The sequence below is a fragment of the Sabethes cyaneus genome, chromosome 1, assembly GCF_943734655.1.
Source record: "Sabethes cyaneus chromosome 1, idSabCyanKW18_F2, whole genome shotgun sequence".
In the NCBI taxonomy this organism is placed as follows: domain Eukaryota; kingdom Metazoa; phylum Arthropoda; class Insecta; order Diptera; family Culicidae; genus Sabethes; species Sabethes cyaneus.
In genome coordinates, this window is record NC_071353.1 from 27,668,897 (window position 1) to 27,694,417 (window position 25,521).

General features: G+C 36.9%; 2 protein-coding genes across 7 annotated transcripts in view; one reads left to right on the top strand and one right to left on the bottom strand.

Moving 5' to 3' along the window:
- The window catches only part of LOC128733074 (complexin), a 598,063-nt gene that overhangs the window by 514,640 nt on the left and 57,902 nt on the right, over nt 1–25,521 (bottom strand). The gene's annotated exons all lie outside the window — the stretch shown is intronic.
- On the top strand, nt 9,058–24,707 carry LOC128745498 (nose resistant to fluoxetine protein 6-like). The gene is made up of 6 exons (XM_053842572.1): nt 9,058–9,154; nt 9,275–9,420; nt 22,728–22,965; nt 23,029–23,702; nt 23,772–24,449; nt 24,522–24,707. The coding sequence occupies exons 1-6, from the start codon at nt 9,058–9,060 to the stop codon at nt 24,705–24,707; spliced, it is 2,019 nt and encodes a 672-aa protein (XP_053698547.1).

Genomic DNA, 25,521 nt, shown 5'->3' on the forward strand with positions numbered 1-25,521 from the left:
TCTTTTTGATCGATGTTGCGTGAAATTGCTTTTTTTACACAACAGCCACACGGAATGAGTTTCATTTTTTTTCAATTCGATACTTATTTGATCTGTTCAGGATATCGCTTGAACGTTTTTAATTGACCCACGTAATTGACTAGAACATTTTTTGGTCACACATATGGCTGTGTTCTTAGCAGAATGCGTTTTTTTAGAACTTTAAACAGAAGTCTGAAATGATCTGATAATGATTCAGCAAAAACTCTGTCTCTTAAGGCGTAGCATTTCAACCATATTAATTTACGAAGCAAAAATGAAGAGTAGATAAAATCAGTAATCGTTAGTGAAACGCTATAATTTAGTTTGGTAATTTTGTTCACTAACGATCGTAATTTATGGACTAACAAATTATACTGATTTTCAGCAAAAACGTCAATAGGCACATCATTTATTTAGTCAAATTAATCATACACACTCTTCAAAGTAATGAAGCTTTCCAGTATCTACTATGCATGACTAAAAAGTCGATTAAACTGATTGCGGCAAAGGTCTTTCCTCGTCTGCCGCTTTATGAACGATCGCCGATCGATGCGTATAAACTCCGTACCGCAGCCGCAGGCGGTCATCTTACGCGGCTTACGTACGTACATCCAACAAAAGGAGTAAACCTCCCCTCCCAACTCCTGACCTACTGACACCACTAGCTGGCTGCCATAACTGGGCCCTCTCGCCTCGCAGCGTAATGCAAACCATCAAACTTATTCCTTTCAGTGCGTGGTCTCGAACGAATTGGCTTAGGATCGGCGGCCACTTCTAGACGATGTCGTCGCAGATCGCCTCGATCGGTGGTGCCGCTTCCAAGGAGGAAATCGCAAGATTTTGCCTGCTCGCCACAGTCTAGCTCGGGACGCTAGTACGAATAGATGCGCTTCGAAGCTCCGTGCCGAATTACCGAATCGGGCGCATCGGACAACTGATCAGAGCCGCGCGCGGATCTTCGATCTGAACGTCGTTTGCTAGAAAATTTTTAAGTGCGTAACATCGGTCAACAGCGAAATCAATTAGTAAACTTAGGTACATGTGTTTATGAACCTTCCGGTCAGGTCGGTGGTGGCTATTAGTGGTCCAGTGGTTTGCCGCTCGTGTGTTTGTCAAATACTAAATTATGCAAAAGTGTGCTGAGATAAGTCAGCTAGAATATTTTTCGTGACGTGAAACGGTCAATGGTACTGTAGAAAAAGTGAAAAAAAGTTTAATTATGTCAGAATTATCATCACATTTCAATCATTCTTTAAAATCACAGATTTCAAAAATTTTGTTTTTCTTCATATTTGCATTTTATTGGTGTTTTTTTCTAATTATACCATTCAATTAGTCCAACATATATAATTCCATCTTTCGCTTCATTTATCTCTGCACATAGAGAATCTTGCGTAAATAGTGGTTCCGCGCAAAATTTGGGATTTGTCTTGCGCGTCATAAATGACTTTCCAGTCATTCTAGTTCATTAGCAGCAACTAGAGAAACTGACGCCGTCGTCGATAAACAAATTGTTCGTTGAAGCAAATTGAATAAATGTACTGTATATCAACCGTCAACGAGCAGCATCAAACTGGAAGTGTCACTCTGGAAGTGAATTGTGAAACAAAATTTCGAGCCGGTTGCTAATTGCGTTAGTTGTGGTGTGTTTCAAGCGACTCATGTCGCGTTTCTAGTGTTGAAGATTTAATTTTAAAGTTTGGCACTAATGAGAAAAAAAAATTTCGACGAAAAAAAACGCCTTTTGAAGTGAAATTCACACATGTGTGTAACCCCGGAGCACAGCTTTCGACTGAAATCCCGGATTCTGCGCCTGTTTGTAAACGTCAAAAGCGGAACAAACAATAATTTCGTCACACAAACGTCAGAAAATAAACTGGAATCGACGATAGCTGGCTGTAAAGATTGTACCCATTTGATGACAAATGCACTGTTATGTAGATTTTGTTAGAAAAAAAAGGTTAGAAAAAAACAGATTCCGATAAAAAAGTTCGAATGTTTGAGAATTACTGTTGCGAACATAATTCAGTGACAAGTGCGTACATTTTCAAGTGAACATGCATCCCAAGCGAGCCGAAGAAAAGTCATAATATTTGTTCTTGACCTAGAAGTAAAAATATGGTTTTGACCGCAAAATCTAATCAAACCTTTGTACTATAGCTTTGAATACTAAATATCATGAAAATTAATGCGGAAACCCCATAAACCCCATAAGTCTGCTATTATTATTTAATATTATTAGGTGCACTATATGCAGTTGTTTGTTTCAATTTCCGTCAAATCGCCATACTGTGCGGTTGTTCGACTTGGCGATTTTCGTTCAAAAATCGGTAAAAATAACTTCCTACGTGAATACCGTTTAACATTACATAGCCCTACTAGAATAGTTCAAATTGCTTTTGTTCTGTCGATGTCTTGCAAGCGAATGTGAGACAAACCAAAACTAAATAGGGTAAAGCAGTCACTAGTGAGACACTTAATTGGTGCAAAAATACACGGAATAAAGCCACCATATGCGGGGAAGTACCCATTTTTTCAGCTGTGTACTTTGCATCTGAGCATGCGAATAAACAATCCTGTGCCATTATTTTGCCAAACAATAGAAAACATTATTTCAAACATGGAGCCGGATGTCAAACTACATATTTACAGCGACTTTAATCAGCAAAATGTGGACTTTATTGCATGCACTGACATGGAATCCACTTTGATTTCCATTTCAATACTTTGTTGACAAAATTCCGCAGTTCACAGGCCTGCATCAACCAAAATAGGCCACAATTTTTATTTGAACTTACTCTTTATAAATTGTAGAAAAAGTGGACCTTTCAGTGAGTGACTCTCTTCACTAATGACACATTTCAGCGTTAGGGGACACAATTAGCACCCGTTGTCACCCTGTGAATCGCCTCCTGTTTCACCAAATTTTTGGCAAATACCTTGTAAAATAGTTGTTAAAAGAGTACTTCATTTTTCACTAGAATGCCAGAGATTTAATGAAACAGGAACCGATCTGCATAGTAGGGATAATGTCCCGTAACGCTGGAATGTGTCTAATAATAAAGCATAATTTATAGTACGAAAACAAACGTTTGTTTGGTACATTCTTTAATTGTTTTCCACCACGAAGTAGATTCGTAATATCAGTCCTGACCCAGCTAGCTCCAACTCGTATATTAATGTAAGAAAACTATCGTAAATATCTCCTTACAAACTCGAAATCGTAACTAAAGCTGGATAAAGTGGAATCAAGTTGATTTTTTGTCATACCGTCATCCGGGGCGAGATTGTGCCAAAAAAGTATATATTTTTGTTCTTTAGCTCAGTATACACACAATTTAGGAACTAAGTTGATTTCGAAGCTGTCAATATATACTAAATTGTTCAATTAACAACTACCGTAGAGATGGTCTAGTTACAATGAAACCTAATTTTACTGGAAGTGCATCAACTTTGGCACAATCTCACCCCTTCTAGGGGGTGACATTGTGCCAAAAACATAAAGTTAGGCTAAAAACCTAAACAGTGAACATTAGCATGTTTATAAACAATACACATAAAGATCAGTATAAAGTAGTTCATATGTGGCCGTCCATGAACTAAGTGGACTATTAGGGGCAGGGGGCCGGCCAAAAACAACGCATCATACAAAAAATATGAACGAAAATAACCCGGAGTGGTCTGAAATAACTAAAAATGAGTTCGTAGTCAATGGAGAGCCTTTATATAGCCAGTAGCATTTCTAGGGTTAACAAGGGGGAGATATATGAAAGGGTGTATCCTAAGGAAGCATACCTATTTGATTATTTAACAAAAGTAACCATTACTTCGTTCAAGAACCCGCGGCCGCAGAACATGTGGCCTATCCTACCCCCCTCCCCCCTCCTTAAAACTGGCAGTTTATACACGGTATAATATATTCGTCTTATATTAGAGTGTTTATTCAAAGTATCTGAAATTTCCAGAGAAAAAGTAAAAATTAATTTAAATTATTTAGCAGACCTATGATGCAGTTTGCTCCAAAATGGATGATGCAATCTAATCTGTCAAAATATTGTGCTCAATAGTAAAGAATGTGAGTATGCTGGTGTATACTGACGTATTTTTGTTGTGTATGTGAAATCCACAAATTGGATCGATCATTATGGCTTGGCACAATCTCACCCCCGTGAAGCTCGAAAAGTACAAAGTATCGAAAAATATTATTTTCGTAATCAAAACTTATCCAACACATAATAACCTTTCGAAACATTGTAAATGATTAGTTTATATACCTTCAAGATAGCAAGTTGATGCGATTTCCTGTTTGGGTTGGTTTATGCGGGACATTTTTTACAAGCGTTATTTCCGCGTATTTTTGATCGCGAACTTTGAAACCCTGCTTAGGCTAAATAGTTTGCTAATATTATCTGTGTTCCATTCTAAGTTATGAATAAATATGTTATGTTCATCATCATTTTGAATTTAAGTCACCAGTTTCTACAGATATAATAAATTTTCACAAATAAACATTTTTGGTTTTTGGCCCAATCTCACCCCCGTGGCCCAATGTCACCCCGGATGGCGGTATATAATGATAATGACTGAGATACATACGATTTTCAGCACAAAATCGTAGAGTAGTATGGAGCGACTCGCGCTTAATCGGATATTATCGTATATAAATACTTATATATTCGTAACGCTCAAAATTATTCGTAATCACGTATATCGCCTCCAAAATAGTACGGATATGCCAATTTTGCGCATAAAATACGATTTATTTAGCATGTATATCTGTACGTAATGCTGATTTTTACCTTTTTTATACATATGAAAATGCTAGCTGGGAAATGTTTCGTACGAATATACAAAGCTATTTTAAGTATTTAAAAAAATAATTCGTGGATTATACGAATGTACGAAAAAGCTCACGATAAATTATAAAGGGTGTCCCACATCAAATTGCACCGCAGAAGAAACGCTGTGGAAAATTACCTAATTGACCGATCCTTTTCAAACTTAAAAAAAAAAACAAAATATACTCCATTAGTAAGCTTTTGGCATATTTATTTCATTTAACTTCAACACCATAACCGTATGCTCGCACCTTACGCTTAACTCCACTTAAAAAGTTTTGTACAACCTGGCTGCAGCTTCATCTGTACGGAAACCCACTTTTTCTTTATGTCTTCCTCAGATTTGACCTCCTTGGGATGTTTTTCTGTAATGTCTGCTTGATAATAGCCTAGTATTTTTCGATGGGCCTTAGGTCCGGTGCGTTGGGCCAGTTCATGTCCTTGGGTACGAAAGTGACCCCGTTGGCTCCGTACTACTTCAGGACTGTTCGTTTGAACAGTGGCACGCAGTGTTGAAGAATTCATAGCGGCAAAAAACTCAATGAGATTTCAGCCATACGAAATTTCAACCACGATCACAAGCGCTAAGCTCACATATGAATTTTTCTCGCTTTAGAGTAAGGAGGGGTAAAAGTGCGATGCGGGTAAAAGTGCACTTCAGTGATTTATCGGTGCAGATTCTGAGTAAATTTTCTACATTGGCATGGATGGGTGACTACTTTGACAGCTTGAATCTAACGTAAACTTTGGTTGCTTACGAAGCATAGTTGCTGAGTTATGTGCAAATGTTATTTTAGGGCGGTTTTGATGTAATTTTTTGTTATACGGCAAATACGATATCAACAGGAGGATATTACTTCTTGAAAATTTGTAGTAGCGTTTTACATCACTCACATATCTGTTTTGAAAATACGGTGAAAATAATTTACAAAATATATTTCGCTTCTCCGTAATTTAATCTAACCCCGTCAAGCGCCTAGCGGGGTAAAAGTTCGATTCACGGACGGGGCAAAAGTGCGATTCATGGACGAGGCAAAAATGTATAGCTAATTATATACAGGCTTAGGCACTATATTACAGATACTAGAAATGAAAACTGTGTGCTCTACAGATGTTGGCCGAAGAAAAACAATGTGTTTCCACTGATAAAACAAAAAACAAGCGTTTTGAAAAGTTTCGATCTAACGGATACTGCAATACACCAGCACAAAATAGAAAAGGTGCACATTGAGAATATCCCTTGCCGAAACATAACGCAGATTGAAGATAATATGGTTTTGTTAGCTACTGCTGGGCTAATTTCATGGATTCTAGCTTCGAACTTTTGCCCCGCGGTATTCGCACTTTTGCCCCGCTAGTGGGGTAAAAGTGCGAATCAGCACTTGATCAGAAGAAAGAAGAATTTGTTTTGCAAAACACTATTACCGCAGATGATTTATAGTTGAATGTGAAGACATTGAGTTACTGCATCACTATAAAATATATTATGTTGTTGTCCTTCTTTATATCTCACGAAAATTGATGACAACTTCAAACATCGCACTTATGCCCCGCCCTACTCTAATAGTGATGTCTGTATTGCTATGCAATGTGAATGAAATTCAGTTATGAGCATTTTGCTTCCTTCTTCCACTGGTAGGCATTTTGTAACGAACCAGAGAGCGAAAGAGTGTGTGTACCATGAGAGAAAACATCAGCAGCGAAAAATACCGCACGCATTCATGAATCAAGATGGCAAACCTAATAGTGAAATTTATTGCTTTCCTTCGCGGAAATTGACATTTTCATAACTAGAAAGTAAAAAGCTGTCGAATTGTGGAAATTTGGTCCTCAGTTACGTGAACTCCCATGAACGCCGCCTAATAATTCCCTACAAAACCTTGTGCTACCGGCGACAGCTGGTGTAACGGGATCTGAGAAAGTATCTTGCAGACCGCATTTACCAGCGTTATACCGCGATAGTTACAACAGTTGACCCGATCACCCTTTATGTAGATTCCATCCATTCCTCCGGTAGCTTCTCCTCCTCCGAAAGCCGTTTTCAACGTTTCACGGTCATGTTTATAAAGCTCTGTGGTCATTTCTGGCGGTTTTGTTGTTGTTGTGGCAAATTTGAAATATGAATATGAAATATGAAATATCACATGACAGAGATCTCAAGGTTTGCGCAAAATCCAACTTTTTTTAAAACTGTTAGGTCCCTTGGCGAACGAGGGGTCCACTATTTCGAGGTATCAAAAGCGTAATTCTTATTTTTCAACCATTTTCAATCAATTAAGCGCAAAAGTTCCAATATTTGAAGACCTCGTGTCTGTAGTGGCCCCGTTTTAGCGCTCAGCAGCTAAAAGGTAATATACAGTAGCATGCTGCAGGAGTTGCCAGATATGCTTATTAGCAAAGCAAAAAAAGCAAAGCCTTGGTGCTACATTCCGTTATCGAAACTTGACCTTTTGTTTTTATACGACAGACTTCGCAGCCAGCTGTTAGAGTGCAGAGCAATTACAGGGCCAGTTGCTATGATCCTATTGACTCTAACAGCCTCTCCCAGTCGAGATTCGAACATACGACGACTGGCTTATTAGGCCAGCGTCATACCTCGGAGCCAACTGGGAGGCCTAGGCCCGAGGCCAGATATGCATTATCCTGGAATTGGACAGAACCGATGTACTTTTACTACTCTTGGAACCAATGGAATAGAAGCTAGAAATGGCTTCAATCATATCTAACGGAGCGAGTTCCAAAATTCACATTCTAATCCTATACAAGTCATTTCTGGGGTTCCTGAGGGTTCCTAAAGCTTGCTTCAGATAGTATTGGAATGGAACAAAAACAATTGCGTGTATTTCAGTTATTTATTATTGAATTCAAGATCTTTTCTTACATTTTCTTGTAGCATTTTCTTCGTACTTTTAGGAAAAAATACGAATAAAGTTATTCGTCACGGTTTCGAAGCAATTCTTGAACTTTTCCTGTAATATGGCTCATTGGGCGGCGCACTCTTTCTTCGTCCATCGTTTTGGCTATCTTATTCCATCAGGTCTTCATCTGATTGATGTCTTTCACAACTTTTCCTTTTCACGACTTTGCTGTAATGATAGGTTGTCAATTCTGGCTAAACCATCACGGGATGGTGGTGGGATCAAATGAACGGCGGTTTTAGAGACACTCCTTTTGGTACAGTTCCGACGTCATTGTCATATTTGTAACAAAAACTTTCGTTTTTCTGCCACAGCTGCAAATGCCCTGCCAAATCATAAAGTTTCGTGCAAATTAGTCGTCAAAAACAAATTTTAATTTGCTTGGAACATCCTCCCGAGCCGTTGCCAAGAAAAATTTTTGATCTGACATTTGCTTTCGAGCACGGATTTTGGCCGCACTATTCTGTTTTATGATTCGGTTTGGCTGTTTCCTAGCTCGATACGACTTGATTCTTTTCCGGAGTCGAATTTTTCTCACGGTACTATGGGCAGCACCGAATTTTCTGATCAAATCACCCTCCGACAGATTGAGTTTCCTCTAAATGACGTTCAACACCTTACCACGCAGTTTCCGGTCACTTCAAAACAAAAAATAATAATTTGCGTAGAATGTAGGTACCGCATGATTCACTCTGAGTGACACCAATATGATATTTTTGCACCATCATCATAGCCGACTCTCACGAAAAACTCTAAATTATCCGAGAACTGATCATATAACAGATCAATTCTGTTTTGATATATAGCCACTAAAAGAGAAATCAACACATCATGTGAATTCATCACACTAAATTAAAACCAAAAAATTAAAATTCTAGCTTCGGTTTTCCAACCACATTATGCCAGCCACCGCTAACCGGCTTACGTCTAGGCAGGTACGTGCCTCTGCCGACCAGTTTATCCACGTGCCATTCGAACCCCTGCCCTGGGCCGGCGCCGGGCAGTCTACCGTGACCATGTTTTTTTCTCGTCGTTTTCTTTTTTCCTTTTTTTTTTCAACCATATTCAACTCATCAAAACCTAACAGCTAACATCACACCAAAGAAACATAATTTACTCATCATCAAAACAAGGGTTGTTAGAGTTTTTATAGCATTTTTAGTGCGTTCATTTTCGCCGTTCAATGAATAAAACTGATCGTGATTATATGGTTCGAAGAAACCGCTGTGTGTGACTTGACTGTGTTTGTTTTTCGTTGCTGTTGCTGTACTATTTCAACGATGGTGACCACCCCGTCGCAACTGGTTTCGCTGCTTCTGGCGACGATCGCTATCGGCCGGCTTACACGAGCCACCGGTGTTAACGAATTTGTGCAATGTAAGTGTCGCGACAATGGTGATGGTGTTTTGATCGAGAGTGAACATTAAAATTGATAAGAATCTTCCCGTTCGGTTATTTTCTCTTCCATCTTGCGCCGTCGCCCCCGGACTGCCGCAGTGTCGGACTACATCAAGCTGCCGAAGCTGTTCGTTTACGACGATTTCGGCGACTGCAAAGACGCAAACCCGGCCGGCTTCGTGTACTGCGTGGTGCATGCACGAATTTTGCCCAACAGCTCGTCGGACCTGTGGGCAAACATCAGTGTGAGTATCGACGACGATTTGTTCATTGGAAGGTATTTACTTACAAGTGGCACTGTAATTCTTTATCTTATCTAAATTCACAAAAACCTGTCTGGTAACTCTGCTGGTAGAAGTAAATCGTGACTGATCGGAAACTATTTATTTTCCGGTACATATCTGAATATTTGATATATGGAGGTAATTGATAGTCAACGATCTCAATTTTGATATCTTTAAACAACATGACAGAGAAAATTGTGTGACATTTTTGGAACATAATGATATATATTCTGTGCATCCTTTTACTACCATTGGCTACCATTAGCCAATTTTATTGGGTTTGATGAATTTCCTTTTTTGTAAGTGGCTTATGTTTCACAAATTTAACAGTAACAAACTCTAACTCCGGTATCGACCATTCAAATCTATTTTTACACAATTAAATTACTTATCACAAAGCTACCTGCGGATTAAGCTTAAGGTTTCGAACTTCTGAGATCAACACCAAAATTTTTATACATTACTCGTTATAGAAAACTAGCTGGTTGCCCGATCTTATTCGGGACTCCTTTGTCAATCAGCTACTAGTACATCTGCTATTGTAACGAAAATTCTTATAATGCAACAAACAAAACCCTTTTCTTCATTTGAATAAGTCTACCCTTTGTCAGCTCCCCTTCCTGTTGTTCCCCAGCCACTAGAAGCTTTTTACGGTAATCCCTATAAACCTTAAGAACTTCCCCCTTGTCAAGGGCCACCCTATTCTCCCCTTTCAGAAATCCCCCCTTGTCGTCCAGTCACTTGTACAACTGCTAACGTCCCAAATATAAGAGAACGCACACCTTTATTCATTTGCCCCTTTGTAAAAGAGCGCTTCCCACCTTTGTCAATCTTGTATGTCAAAAACGTATGCTCCAAGTTTGATGAATATAAATAAACATTCATTTTCACTTTCCTTGTCGACCTCCCCCCAAATTTAGACCTTCCCCTCTTGTTACCTTTCCCCTTTCGTTCCGTCAATCCTTTAGCGGTGATTCCCTTATGTCAAGGAACATGTGATGCCAAGCATACCCGAATAAAAATGTATAGCGAAAAAACATTGAATTTCACTGTTACAAACATTGAAAAACTTCGAAAAACCACATTGAAACCGTGAAAATCTTTGTAAAAGTTACACTGAAGTTACCATGAATATCGCTGTTTTCACAGTAAATTTTAATGGAAACCGCCAATTTTACAGCGAATAAGGGGGTGATTAAGTGATGTAACACTAAATTTTTCGGCTTTTTCCTATACAAATAAAAACCAAAAACAGTCAAATTTGTGGTACATTCACTATAAGTTTAACACCGTTTTACAACGAAGTTACAATGAAATGTAAGGTGAGTTCTGCAAAAAAAATTGTAGGCTTTCGGATTATTAGGACAAAATAAAACCGGCTGATTAATTACGGTATTTCATGTTTTTGAAAAGATATGATGACAATGAATTTGATAGACTTCGAACTATTATGATTTTCGAGCCGCATTCATCGCTCATATTAGGAAAGTATTAGAGGTCGGTACACCTACATAAACTAATTCTGCTCTTCCCCATTCACACCTTATCTCAATCTATTAGATCCTATCGACTCTTTGTTTCATTACTGTCTTCTATCGATCCCTCTGTCAATTGTAAAATCTTCCGTTATAAAAACTTAATTATATGCCAGACACCTCATTCGATGTCAAGACGTAGAAACAACGAGGTTGGTCTATTCCGTAGGAACGGAGCCTTTCCCCGAACAACCGCGTTAAGAATCGCGGCTAATATGTTGATAGACGAACAAGTAAGTCGCAAGCGCCTGCAAAGTGTCGTCGTCCCGTCAGTAAAACGAATTAGAATAAACTTCTCAATCGATGGTTTCTACAGTAGACGGAGGAAGAAACACAATTTGTGTCTACAAATTACTCAACCTGCCAAGGATTGGACCTTAGATAGAGATTATTTCCTGCTTCGAAACAATTTGCATTGTTGCCGAATTATATGAAAAATTTTCCAAGAACAGTACAGTAAAGTTACAGCATAAAGTGTGTAAACAGTAAAATTAATTGTAATCGAAAAGTTTTTACATTAAAATGAATACATTATATGAAGATTTTTCCAAGAACGGTACAGTGAAGTTACAGCATAAAGTGTTGTAAACAGTAAAATTCATAGTAACCGTAATGTTTTTACAGTAATATTCGTTATGCATTTCTATGCGGGTAGTGAAGAACGTTCAAAGCGTTGTGGAGTTATGGTGGAACATACATACAAACTCATGTTCACTTTTATCATTAGGGTGCCAATGAAAATGGGTTTTAACGGGACAACCTGCAAAATGCTAATTAGCATGAAAAAACATCCTATGCAAAATTTTAGCTCAATCGGATTTGATTAACTGGTGTCGCACAGCTGTCAAAGGTTGACTTGTACGCAAGTTCAACAACTATCAAAGTCAAATCGAAGTTTTCGAAAATTTTTTTTGATGCCAAATGATTTAAAAATGCACGAAACGTCGTAATCTGGTGTTATCCCGAAAAAAAACTTTTTCAACTTGCGTACAAGTCAAACTTAACCAACCACCAGTTGTTTGATCTGCCACCATTTGCCACATTGGGAAATATTTAGGCTCAAATTAGGGTAATTGATCTTGAATGGACCTATTTAGCGCTTTTTAACACCACCACTCGCACTCCTGCTCAATTTACTCGTCATTTATAAATAATATGTGGTGATGTTACTATTTGTTGGAAAGTGCCACCTTTTTTCTACATTATCAGTACTTTAAAAATGTATAATTGATGAAATTTTTATTAAATATATCGTTTTTTGCCAAAGCCTTTTTTTGATCTTGAATGGACCCAACATGATCTTGAATTGGACCTATTTTTGATTTTGAAATGGACCTAAATTAGGATTGTCATAGTTTCTTCCATGTAAATGAACAAAATAATAACAAAGAATTTTGTTTTAATAGTACAACTATACTATTGTTATTTATTAATAGGACACAAGATTGAACAGCTTTTACCTTTCTTATACTCTGTTAGAAAGGTATGAAAGTCGGTTGAAAAATTTGAAATCAGTCACAGTCACCGAGGGTCTTGTTTTTATGTCAGCCCAACAATTGAACAATGTTTCAGAGACTTGATATGCGTTGTGTATGTATCTGTGTGTGACATTTGCATATTGGGAATTTATTATTACCTGTTGTTCAGATATGGTTGAAACGATTTCCACGTCATAAAAAAATTATGTCGCCTATTAGTTTCAAAAATTTAAACCATTCACTAAAAATATGTAATATAACTTGTATTAAACGTAGTTTATCAAGTACAGTGGGGTTCGAGTTTTTATTTAGTGACTACATATTTCGAAAGGTCAGACTTTTACTGACGTAGGACTACGTCTTACTGCAAAGCATCCAAAGGTTTGCGACAGCCCCTGTCGAACATTTTGAATATAAAATCGTTGCAATCGTGAAAAATTAGTTAATTAGTGGTAATTATTCAATTTTTGACACATTTATATGCAATTTTTCAGTTGAAAAATGGTCTAGAGTTTGCCACGGTTTCAATTTTGGCAACATAGGCGACACGCATTTGTTGTCAAATTCGAAATCATACTGTAAATGGTGCTTGAAAAAATCAGACTTGGTAATTCTACTAGGTTTAAAGGTATACTAGGTTTTAATTTTAAATGATAGTCGATGAAGAACTGTACCAGATAGAAAATAGGAAGTTTCAAAAATGAATATTTTAGATCTCAGGGTCACTAAATTTCGGTGGACAAGGAGGTATTAATTTTGTCACAAGTCAGAGGGGAGAGGTGCTTAAAGAAAACTTTACATCCCCCAAGAAAAAAATCAGAGGGGTTGTGTATAAGATACGACCACGGATGACGTAGTACAACGTTAGTCGGGTTGCATGATTTTGAATATTTTACTAAACTGATTTTTAATCTATCTGTCAATCGACCAAAAGGTGATGTGAAGTCAACCTGCTTGCTTATCGGCGGAATATAAGGCCTTTACAAAATATTTTTTAAGTTTTTGTCACCCCCCCCCCTTTGAAAATTGGCTTGAAAAATCGGGGGGCTAAAAAAATTTGGAGGATATGAGTATAAAATCAATTGTCCGTGGGCTCTACAGCCTGAAAAACTCGAAAAATGAGTGTACTTAACACTTCTAGCACGAAACAGAAATGGAAATTCGAATTCGGAGTTTCCGAAAATCGTCCAAAAAAATTCTCTCGTTTTTGTCTTCTTTTCGTACATTTTTGCATGGAAAATAATAACGTATATATTAGAAGCAAGAACAGATTTGGTTTTCACGCTTAAACTTTAAATAAACCCATGTTTTTTGCTCGATTAAAAAATTCACTTTGTCCCCCCCCCTTTAGAGGCCCAATACAGGAAGGACAAAAACTTTATAAAATATTTGTAATGGCCTAATTTTACTTTATTCTGAGCCTCATAATTATTTTAACTAAACTAGAAAATTATCAAATACAATATTATTTTTTTTAGGCATATCCAGTTCGAAAATGGTCCAGATATTGATCCAAATTTTATATTTTTTGCACCATATCATTATCCAGGCCTTTACCTAATTTCTAAATCCTCCATTGACGCACAGATGATTTTATTGCAAAACCGGGTAATTTTGTAGGGCGGTTGGGCATCACAAAGTTTCACGAGGGTGAGGAAGTTGGCGTTCTTAACCATCAGAAGTGGCTGCTTCTTTTTACTCAGACGAGTCTGATTTTGTGACTACAGGATCCGGTTGAATTTTATTGGCCTTAGGGTTTTCGGTCAGCGCGCTAAAGGTGTTTTGAAGCTTTGGTATATGCTTGATTAACGTGTTTAAACTATTTCTCATCTGAGTTTTGTCAAAACTTAAACTTACAGCAAAACTTTTTGCTGTATTTATATGAAAAATACAGGACGTTATTTGTCCATGAAAAAAATTTTGATTCCAACCATTTTTACGATGTTGCCTGTAGATAGTTAAGCAGGGATAACCACTTTAAATAGAGTTTGGAATATTAGCTTCGTAACTCAATTCGAAGTTCCAATATTACAGTTTCCTAAACGACATGAAAGAACATTAAATTATCTCGTGTTTGATCCATCCTTTTTTAGAATTCGAACACATAACAAAATGGCGGACATTGAAACATAAAAGTATGGTTTTTAAGCGCAAAAATTGACTTTAAACATTTCTAAAAAATTCAAAAATTACAATATCAAGAAAAGGATGGGTCAAACACTAGATAATTTTGTTGGCTTTCAAACAAAAAAAGAATCATAAGAATTGCTTGAGCCGTTCTTGAGATATTTATGGTACCGACTTTCAAAACCTGGTTTCGAGAAAAACGACGTTGAAGTTTTTACTCGTTGTTTAATCGCTCCAGACGTGCGCGATACAAATAGCTGTAACTTTGTCAATATTTGGAATTCATGCAAACGACTTCAAACACATATGGTCAAAATGTTAATCTTTCGAAATAATCAATAAAAAAATTTAGGTTTTAAAAAATTGAAAAGGTACTATGCCCCCTTAACAGAAAAGGCAGTTAGTATCCCTCTTATCTTTCGATCCATCTTATCTTTTAATCAATGATGGTTAAAATTTTTGTACAATACTGAGAATAAATTAAGTTTATATTGTTTTAAGCATAAAATGACATATGTTAGCTAATTAGGAAGACTTTTTAGTTTCAAAACTAGAGGCTACAATGTACAAACACTATGAAGCAACTACGAAAAAGGATGAGTGATAGTTAGTTTTATCAATATAATTAAGTTTTCATTTAGGCTATAAATCAAGCCTACTTTCAATATCCCGTGCTTATAGATTAATTATAAACGGAGATACCATAGTGACAACAAGCAGTTTTATGGAATATACAACGGCGTGTTCGTTAGTGGTAGGCAATGATAGCTACCGCCAGTGATGTCTCGGAGCGCAAAACTAGGTCCATTCTAAAATCAATACTAGGTCCATTCAAGATCAAAAAAGGGGGTTAACATTTTTAAGGAATTTGAAGATTTTACTGGTTTTACTGAACTTTTAAATACCTAAATTGAAATTACACATATTTTAGCATCATTTTAAGAGTATTGTTTTATTTTAAACCAGAAGGGTTCCGGGTAGTAACAGTTTGAAAATACTCTATGGTGACTGCCAAAACGCTGAAAAACAGCTACTTTTAAATAAGCGGCAATAAAGTGGTTTTGGCTATAATTTTAATTTAATTTTAGTATATTTACGTTCAGAAATGATTAAAGATAAACATAAAAGCTAAATACAGTACAAAGACTTGATAATTATATCCTAAAATTCGTATTTAAAAATAGGTCCATTCAAGATCAGAATTCGACTAGGTCCATTTCAAAATCATTTACCCTAGTATTATTTTTCATCAAAAATGCTCAAAATCTCCGAAACTTCGCGTATAATAATGTTCTACAAAAACATTATTTTAGCAAGATAAACAACTTTCTAGAACACTATGAACACGTAAAAGTTGACCAGAATAAGTCAGGGTTTAAAAACTGTTTTTAAGGGTTTGTTCACGAATAACGCTTCATAGATAATTCCCATGAAGAGATACAAGTATGGTGTCTTTGACAAAGTTGTTTGCATTGGTATTTACTATAACTTCGCCGAAAATATCGAACCTGTATCTCGAATGTACGAGAAAATAAATTTCGTATCTCACTTTTAAGGGAATTTATCACCCATAGATTTCTCTCACAAGAAAGGGCTTATTATACCAATAAATGTTCCTAAAGGCACTATATGCGAAAAACTTCACGTTTTGGCGCAATATCACACGATCACGTATTTCGCTGATTGGACCACTGTGCATTGGTCTTAATCTTAGATTAGAATTAGGGCTTGAATTTGAATTTAAATATGATACATGAACTTTGAAGTTTTATTTGGAATATGATTTTAACTTGAATTTGAACTTGAATATGGACTTCAAATTGAACATAAAATTAGGCATGAAATATGCTTTACAGTGGGATATAAAGTTTCACTTGAACTAGCACTAGTGTCCTAACTGCTTAAAATTCATATCAGTTCTTATATTAGCACAAAACCGTAATTGAAGTAGGACTTAAAGTTGAACGAAAATTGGAACGGAAACTGAAAAAAATTGGTGTTAGAGCTAGACTTTTAATATTTTTTGAAACGGTGGTTCTACTATTGATGAAGGGACGGTTGGGAAAAGAAATGAAAATTTTTTGGTGAAGGAGGGGAAACAGCGGAAAGGTGAGAAAGGGGGGGGGGGGTAGTTAGTTACGCTAGTAGTTACGCTTAACAAGTAGTCGTTTTGACTCTTACCTTTTGTTTCCCGAAAACCCGCGCTGAGAATCGCGGCTAACACGCTGACAGACGAACAACGTCACATGTACTACCTTGCAAGTCGTAGGGACCTCGTCGTCCTACCAGTAAAAACAAGTTAGATTTAAACTTCCCGATCGGAGGAAGAGGCACAATTTGTGTCTAAAAACCCAACCGCGTCGCTTTCGTAATAAGTGGGTTCTGCAGTCTCCTTTTGTCTAGCGCCTCTATGGTTCAAAGGTACAAGTACCAGAGAACCACATGTCCTGGGGGGTGTTGTGGGTTCGAATCCGGTTATAATCTCAGATTATAGCTTGGTTCGACCCATGCACATTCCAGCATTGGACAAAAGGTAGGAGTCAAAACGACTACTTGTTTAGCGTAGCTACCAGCACTCCCCCCCCCTCCTCACCTTTCCGCTCTTTCCCTTCCTTCGTCAAAAAATTTTCATTTCTGTCCTCTACCCCCCTAATTTTCATTTCTTCGTCCCTGCATCAATTGTAGAAACACCGTTTCAAAAAATATTAATTATATGTATGGCCGCATTTCAAGGTCAAGCCTACAAACATGAGATTAGTCTAGACTTTTAAGTCAAAAGGCCAAAGTCAGTAACACAAAAGTCAGAATTTCGGCTGAAGAGCAAAGTAAAAAGTCGAAAATGATAAGTAGTCGAAAATCAAAAAGCCAAAGGATAAAAATTTAAAAAATATAATACAAAAGTCAAACGTCTAAAATTAAAAAATAAAATCTAGGAACGATCAGAACCGAAAATCAAAATTAGAAGTCAAATACCAAAAAATCAACGAAAAAATTAGAAAAAATACTCAGAAAAACAAAAATCAATAGTTAAAGGCAAACTTTCAAAATCACGTCAAAGCTCAATAGTCAAAACTCGAAAAGCAAACGATTACAAATCAAACGCACAAAAATTACAAAGCTAATGTTAATAGCGAAAACTGAACAAAAGTGTAAATTTAAAAGTGAAACGTCAGAAATTCAAAAGCAAAAGTTATAATTCAGAAGATAAAATTATATAAAACGAATATCAAAACTAAAAATTAAGACACAAATGGCAAAATTCAAAAGATAACAGTCAAACAATCGAAAGTCAAAACTCAAGACTCAACAGGTGAAAAATCGAAAGCAAAAAGTCGCAAGTCACGAGCCAAAATTCAAAATTTGAAAGTCAAAAGTCAAAGCTTAAAGTTCAAAAATCTAAATAAAATGTCAAGAATCATAAGTTGACCAACAATCTAAATTTAAAAACCAAAAATTAAAATAGAAAAGGCAAAAGTGGAAAGAAAAATGCTAACAGTAGAGTCAAAGATAAAGCCGAAAACCAAAATTAAGATCGAGTCAGTCAAAAGTCAAAAGCTAAATGATGAAAGTCAAAAACCAAATTTCAAAAAACAAAATAGGCTACAAATCGAAAAATGTAAATGTAAAATACCCAAAAATGAGGGCTAAAAGTTAAAGATGAAAATTCAAAAGTTGAGAAAAGTCAAAAGTTAACAGTCGAATTTCAAAAGTAAACAGTTAAGAATCAAAATACCGACATCAAAAGCCAAACCAAAATTTACAAAGCAAAATTAGAAATTCAAAACTTGGAAGACAAAGGTTTGAAGTCAAAAATCAAAAGACAAAAGTCAAATGTGACTAAGCTATACGTCAAACGGTAAGTCAGAATTTTACTCAAAAGATAAAAATAAAGCATCGAAAAGCGAAAATCAAAAGACAAAGATTAAAAATCGAAAGTAAAAAATTCCAAACATCAAACATCACAAGTCGACAATTAAAAGTAAAAATTCAAAAATCGAAAGTCAAAATTGATAAAAAAAAAGTCAATAGTCATTCAAAAGTCAAAAGTTAATATTTTTTTTAAAGTTCAAATGAAAAGCGTACTTAAATTTGAACCTGAAATTGGACTTCACACTAGAGTTGGACATGAAACTAGACATGGAATCGAACTTAAAATAAAATTTTAAGTTTTCATTTGGAGCTTAATTCAAATTTTGGACGTAAAAAGTGAGAACGTTAATTCAAATTTTCGACGTAAAAGAGAGCACGGCTATTCAAATTTCGTACGTAAAAGAGAGGACGTTGATTCAAATTTTGACGTGTAAAGAGAGAACGAACGTTAATTCATATTTAGGACGTAAAAAGAGAAAATGGTAATTCATATATCGGACGTAAAAGAAAGGACGTTAATTCAAATTTTGGACGTAAAAAGAGAGGACGTCAATTCATACTTTGGACGTAAAAAGAGAGAACGTTAATTCATATTTAGGACGTAAAAAGAGACGACGTTAATTAAAGTTTTGACGTAAAAAGAGAAAATGTTAATTCATATTTAGCACGTAAAATGAAAGAATGTTAATTCAAATTCCTAACGTAAAAAAGAAAGGACATTACTTCAAATTTTGGATGTAAAAAGAGAGGACGTTAATTGCAATTTTGAACGTAAAATGAAGACGATTAATTCAAACTTCGGACGTAAACAGAGGATATGTTCAAGTTTTGGACGTAAGAAGAGAGAACGGTAATTCAAACTTCGAACATAAAAAGAGAGGACATTTATTCAAATTTTGGACGTAAAAAGAGAGAACGTGAAGTCAAATTAATTCAAATTTCGGACGTAAAACCAGAGGACGGCGATTCAAATTTTGTACGAAAAAAAGTATGTTAGGGTTTATTTCTAATTCCCGTGGTAGTAAGTAAAGCCATTCTAATTTTCATCATTTGTTGGATGGATTTAATGAATACTCCAAAAGTTCTTGTGCTTGTTTGACTAAAACACACTTGACTTCAGATCCGTGAACTGTGAAATCACTGAAAAGCGATTATTCAAGCATATTATTGAAATTACACAACTGAGTTTATTTCTTAAATTCGTCGTATCGTTTTAAAATCCGTCTATCAAAATTTTTCATCGTCCGAACTAAAAATCACAATAATGTTTACGAAGCTAACGAGTATGTATTTGTGTAGGACGGCATGACAAATGTTATTCTGCAAAATTTCTGCAGGTCGGGCAAGTTTTCCTGGCTGTAGAATAACGACAATGCCTTGCGTGAGTTATTTTCATTAATGAATGACGGAAATTAACGATTAGTCGATATTTTCTTCTTCGTCGCACGAAAAAACGTAAGAAATTTGGCTGGTAGGACTTCTCTAATGATAAAAAGCATTTAAATAGATCTCAGCTCACTTTGATTGATCGCGTGTGATAGACAACAAACTAAAATATTGGGGAATACCTAGTTTTGCATTGTGTGTTTTAAGACATACTGATATTTTTAACAATTTTTGTTGGATAGAACGGGAATAGGCAATTACGACGAAGTAGCAACATACCCTACTTTAAATTTTGGAGTAAAAAAGGATGTTAATTTGAATTTCGGAGCTAAAAAGAGAGGACGCTAGTTTTTTAATATAAAAAGAGAGGACGGTTATTCAAATTTTGGACGTAAAAAGGAAAACGTTAATTCAAAGTTCGGAAGTTAGAAGAGAGGACATTCATTTTATTTTTGGACATCAAAAGTGAGAACGTTAATTCAAGTTTTGGACGTAAAAAGAAAGAACGTTAATTCAAATTTCGAGCAGCGTCTCTATGGTTGAAAGGTGCAAGTACCAGCGAGTCACATGCTCTGGCGGATGTTGTGGGTTCGAATCCGGTTATAATCTCAGATTATAGCTTGGTTCGACCCATGTACCTTCCAGCATTGGACAAAAGGTAGCAGTCACAACGACAACTTGTTAAGCGTAGCTACCAATAACCCCCCCTCCCTTACCTTTCCAGTTTTTCCCCACCATTTCAAAAAACTTTACATCTTTGGTTTGGTTTGGTCTAAATTTCGAACGTAAAAAGAGAGGACGTAATTCAAATTTCGGACGTAAAAAAAGAGGACGGTAATTCAAATTTTGACGTAGAAAGTGAAAACGTTAATTCAAATTTCAGACGTAAAAAAGGACGTTACTTTGAATTTTAATCACAAAAAGAGAAAACTTTAATTCACTTTTTGGACGTAAAAAGAGAGGATGTTAATTCAAATCTTGGACGTAAAGGGTAATGATGTTAATTTAAATTTCGGAAGCAAAATGAAAGGACATTAATTCAAATTTCGGGCGTAAAACAAAGGACGTTGATTTGAATTTTGAACGTAACAAGAGAGGATCCAATGTTTGCAGGTTCAAGTCGTGTCACGGTCGCCATGTGAGGATTACATTTGTTCTAACTTCAATTTTATCATTACACTACATGCTATTTCAAATTTTGTACGTAAAAAACGGAGAAATAAATTTAAATTACGGAGGTGAAAAGTCCTCTCTTTTCAACGCTAATTCAACGTTTTAACGTAAAAAGGAGAACGTTAATTCAAAGTTCGGACGTTAAAAGAGAGGACGGTAGTTTAAATTTTGGACGTAAATAGAGATGACGGTAATTCAAATTTTTGACGCTAAAAGAGATGACACGTTAATTTAAATTTCGGAAGTAAAATAAGAGGACGTCATTTCAAATTCTGGACGCAAAAAGAGAGGACTTTAATTCAAATTTCAGACATTAAACAAAAGACGTTACCCAAGTAACACACAAAACAAGTTAGAAAATAATATTCATGGAAAGTAGTTGTTCAAGAGTATTATAAACGTACTTTGAAAACATATGGCGTTATTATTAAGGTTTTGAGATGTTTTGTGATGACATGAATTTATTTGACAGCTCATATCAAAAGAATAATGTTTGTTTTTGTCAACATGTCAACACGAAGTGTTTATTATGTCACTATTACTAAATTTAAACTACTGGAAGAACAAGTTGTAGCCTACGCTATAATAACGTTTTAAATTGGTATGAAATAACCTGATACAAACTTCTTTCCGATTGTTGTTTCAGTAGACTTCAATTTCTTGCGCTTTTCTGGTAAGAGAGAAGTTACGATATATGTAATGTTATATTGTTCTATAACAAGCTGTGTTGCTTGGGTAATTCGAATTTTGGCAGTGGAATGAGAAGATCCGAAGATTGCAGGTTCAAGTCGTGTCACGGTCGCCATGTGAGGATTACATTTGTTCTAACTTTAATTTAATAATTGTTTGATGGTTTACTGTAAATGGGTTGTGATAAAATGATTGAAATAAGAAATCGACTAATCATTGCTGCGGTTAGAAGTAGTCTGATTTATTCTACTGAGAACTGTCGCGCAACGAGCTAGCGCCGACCGCCAAAAGGGTATCGCACCGTATCATGTGGTGCGTAAGCGAATTAACCAATGAGCCGTAAGGCATGTCTAGTCTGTTTATGCCAGATATAAGACGAAGACGTTCGATAAACGATACAACGTAATATATTTTAGGGATGTCCAAATCATCACACCACACGTTAATTCATATTATGAACGCAAAAAGAGTGGACGTTAATTACAATTTTAGACGTAAAAAGAGAGAATGTTAGTTCAAATTTCGGACGTAAAAAGAGAGGACGTTAAGTCGAATTTTGGAATTGGCCTAAATTCATCTAAATAATGAATATCTTGTGACTTTTGACATTATTTCAGGGGGAACATACCAAAATCGCAACAAAAAATATGAAAATGGAACATGTTTACCTGGAGGGTCAATTGAGGGATAATGGCCAGAAATTATGATCATAAATACTGTCATAAAATCTAATGAAACAAAAATAGCTACTTCGGGCCCATTCCAACTTTCTCAATGTAAACTGATCATTATTTGTAAATGCCAAATCTTAACGAAATAAAAACGCAGTTGGCACGCTTTTAGGACGGAAGGTTAGCACCACTGCGACCATTATTTTGATCTAGTGTGGTATAGTAGGCACTTTTAAGGGTCATTTAAATAAAATTCCACGCTTTTATTGTTTTATTCGTTTGTAATCCGCAAAATAAAAAGTGAACCTCATAGAAAAATCAATTCACTTTTTTTGCAGCGCATTTCTGATGACTTCCAGCATTACGACCATGCCCGACTGGAACGAGGGGTTTGCATCGATAGTTGCCGAGCAACACTCCGGACTGCGGGTGCGGATCCGGATCCGGATCGTTCCTATGCCAGTTTGGCACAATCCTGCATTGAATCGCAAGTGTACCAGCAGTATGGCTTGCAGATCGCACCAGACGTTAACGTCTACCATTGTTACACAGATAGTAACATGAATCCCCCGTTAGGTTGGATTAATCAGTTCTAATTGTCAACTTTCCGATTAATTTGAGTTGTTTATTTTCGCACAGAAATCATGGAAGCATTATTCTGCCTTTTTCTACTGCTACTGGCGGCTCTCGCAGTCTGGTCAACGATCTACGATATGCGGGAATCCAAACGGCAAGGCCATCCTGCCAGGTATTTTCTTCAGCAACTGGAAAGCAAGCGCGATCGACTGTGGGTTGCATTTTCCATCCCTCGAAACATCTATCGGCTGAAGGATCCCGTAGGGGGGAGCATCCGGCAAGATTTGCAGTTTCTCGAAGCTTTTCGTTTTATTCAAATGATTCGAGTCATCATGCTGCACGTCATACTGGCACACGTCAAGCTGCCCCAGACGAATACCTTCTTCATTGAGGGCATCCAGCATCGGCCGGCAACCATTGTCTACATAGCCGAGTTTCAAAACTACGTCCAAACCTTTCTGTCCATATCGGGCATGCTGATGACGATCAACTTTCTCGAGCACATACGAAAAAATCCCGACTTTGACCTTTCACTCGGTTGGCGAAAGATACGGGCTAGACTGTGCCGGATCGTGCCGGCCTATGGATTCGTGATTTTCCTGGAGTGTGCGGTCATGAAACGACTGATCGATGGTCCGATAGGTCAGCACTTTATCGGGGAATCCCAGGAGAACTGTCGGCGCTGGTGGTGGGCGAATTTACTATTCATTAACAACTACATTCAAACGGATGAACCGGTAAGTTAAATTACCAAAAAAAAAAAAAATCAGCGATTAAACCTAATTAACGTGTTTGATCACTTTCAGTGCATGATCCAATCATGGTATCTGGCTGCCGATATGCAACTTTTTATCTATGGTTTGACGGTGATGATGCTTATTTGGCGATGGCCCCAGCTAAAGGAGTACATATTCAGTGGCGCCCTCCTGTGTGCCGTGGTGTTACCCACTGTGGCGTCTTACGTGTTCAAAGTAACGCCAGTAATGACGTCGCATCTCAAAAACGCACAACACTACAGCCGACAGCACGACTATCAGTATGACATTTACTTTCCATTTCATCAAAACATAGGCGTCTACTCTTTCGGAATGTTGGCTGGGTTTGTATACTACCACTATCGAGATTCCAGAAAGGCACTGTTAAACTCCAGGATATATAAGGGGATGTTCCAAGCAGCTGTGATTTTTAACATTTTAAGCTTGTCATCCGTGTACTGGGTGATGGTATATCGGAACGAAATTGCACCTATTTTGCAGGCGATTTACTCCACATTTTTCAAACAATCGTGGGCCATTCTGACGACATTGATTCAGCTTGCGTTGGCGCTGTTCTCGGTTAACTCACCGATCAAGAGATTCTTCAGCCATCCATTCTTCGGCGTAAACGGAAAGCTGTCCTACAGTTTCTTTCTGATCCACTTCACTATCATCGAACTGGTGTACGGTGGCGTCATGGGACCTATCTATTCCAACGAACGGGTGGTGGTGAGTGGAAAAACCAGTTTTGTGCTTAGTATTTAACTAACATGGTCAATTTTTCTACCGTAATCCTTACAGGTGACCTACTTGTCGCAGGTTTTCATGTGGACGATTCTGATCGGTGCCGGAATTACGGTGCTGGTCGAGCTGCCCGCTGCAGCAGCACTGAATGTGCTCCTGGAGCAGAGGAAAATAAAGACCGCCAAGGTGCAACAGATACAGGTTCCTCCTGTAGCGGCGGGCCCACCGAAGCCATCGGATTAGCGATACCATAGCATCGTCCGTGTCCGAACCGTATCAGATTTCATCGTAATCCATGACAAAGTGTTACGGAGTTTTGTTTGGAAGCTGACCGACTGACTGACTGTAAATAGTTTTATCTGTGAGTGAATAAAAGTAAATTATTGATGTAACATTTTAAAAATAAAATTTTCCAGAGAATGAATTGAGGGGCTTTTGAATTAAAACCGAATGCATGACTGATTCTATTCAACCAGGCAAAACATTTTGCAGTGCAATATGTTCCAAAGTGAAAGGTTAAGTACTCTCGAAACAAGCTGCCTACGTACCAACAAGAAGTGAATGCACAGAAGTGCATGCATTTACCTTGGCAATTTTTGAATCATCGATGCTATGCGACTGTGCGCGCTCTTTTTGCGTGGGAAAAACTATAAAAGTGATCCCGGAAAAAATAAACCATTAAGATCAGTGCTGTTGGCGCTGATTTCGAGATCGGTAACAACCATGTGTTGTTGATTAAAGTCACTAGCCTTGAGTACGATCGAGCATTAAACGTGAACATGGTCAAGGTTTTCCCGGTTTGCTGTTCGGACTAACGAATAATGCAAGCTTACTGTTTAAGGAGATTCGAACAAAGCATCCAGTTGATCGAGAGCTCTAAAAGAATAAACTTGAACTCTGGATTCCACCTACCGTACATAACAATGATTGTAAATGCTTTTGAACGTTATGAACCAGGAAATCTGAACTGATAGTTTATTTTGCACTCGATGGAATAAATGATATGAGCATTGGATACATTGCTGTTGATCCTTTACTTCCATAACCAATTTTTCTA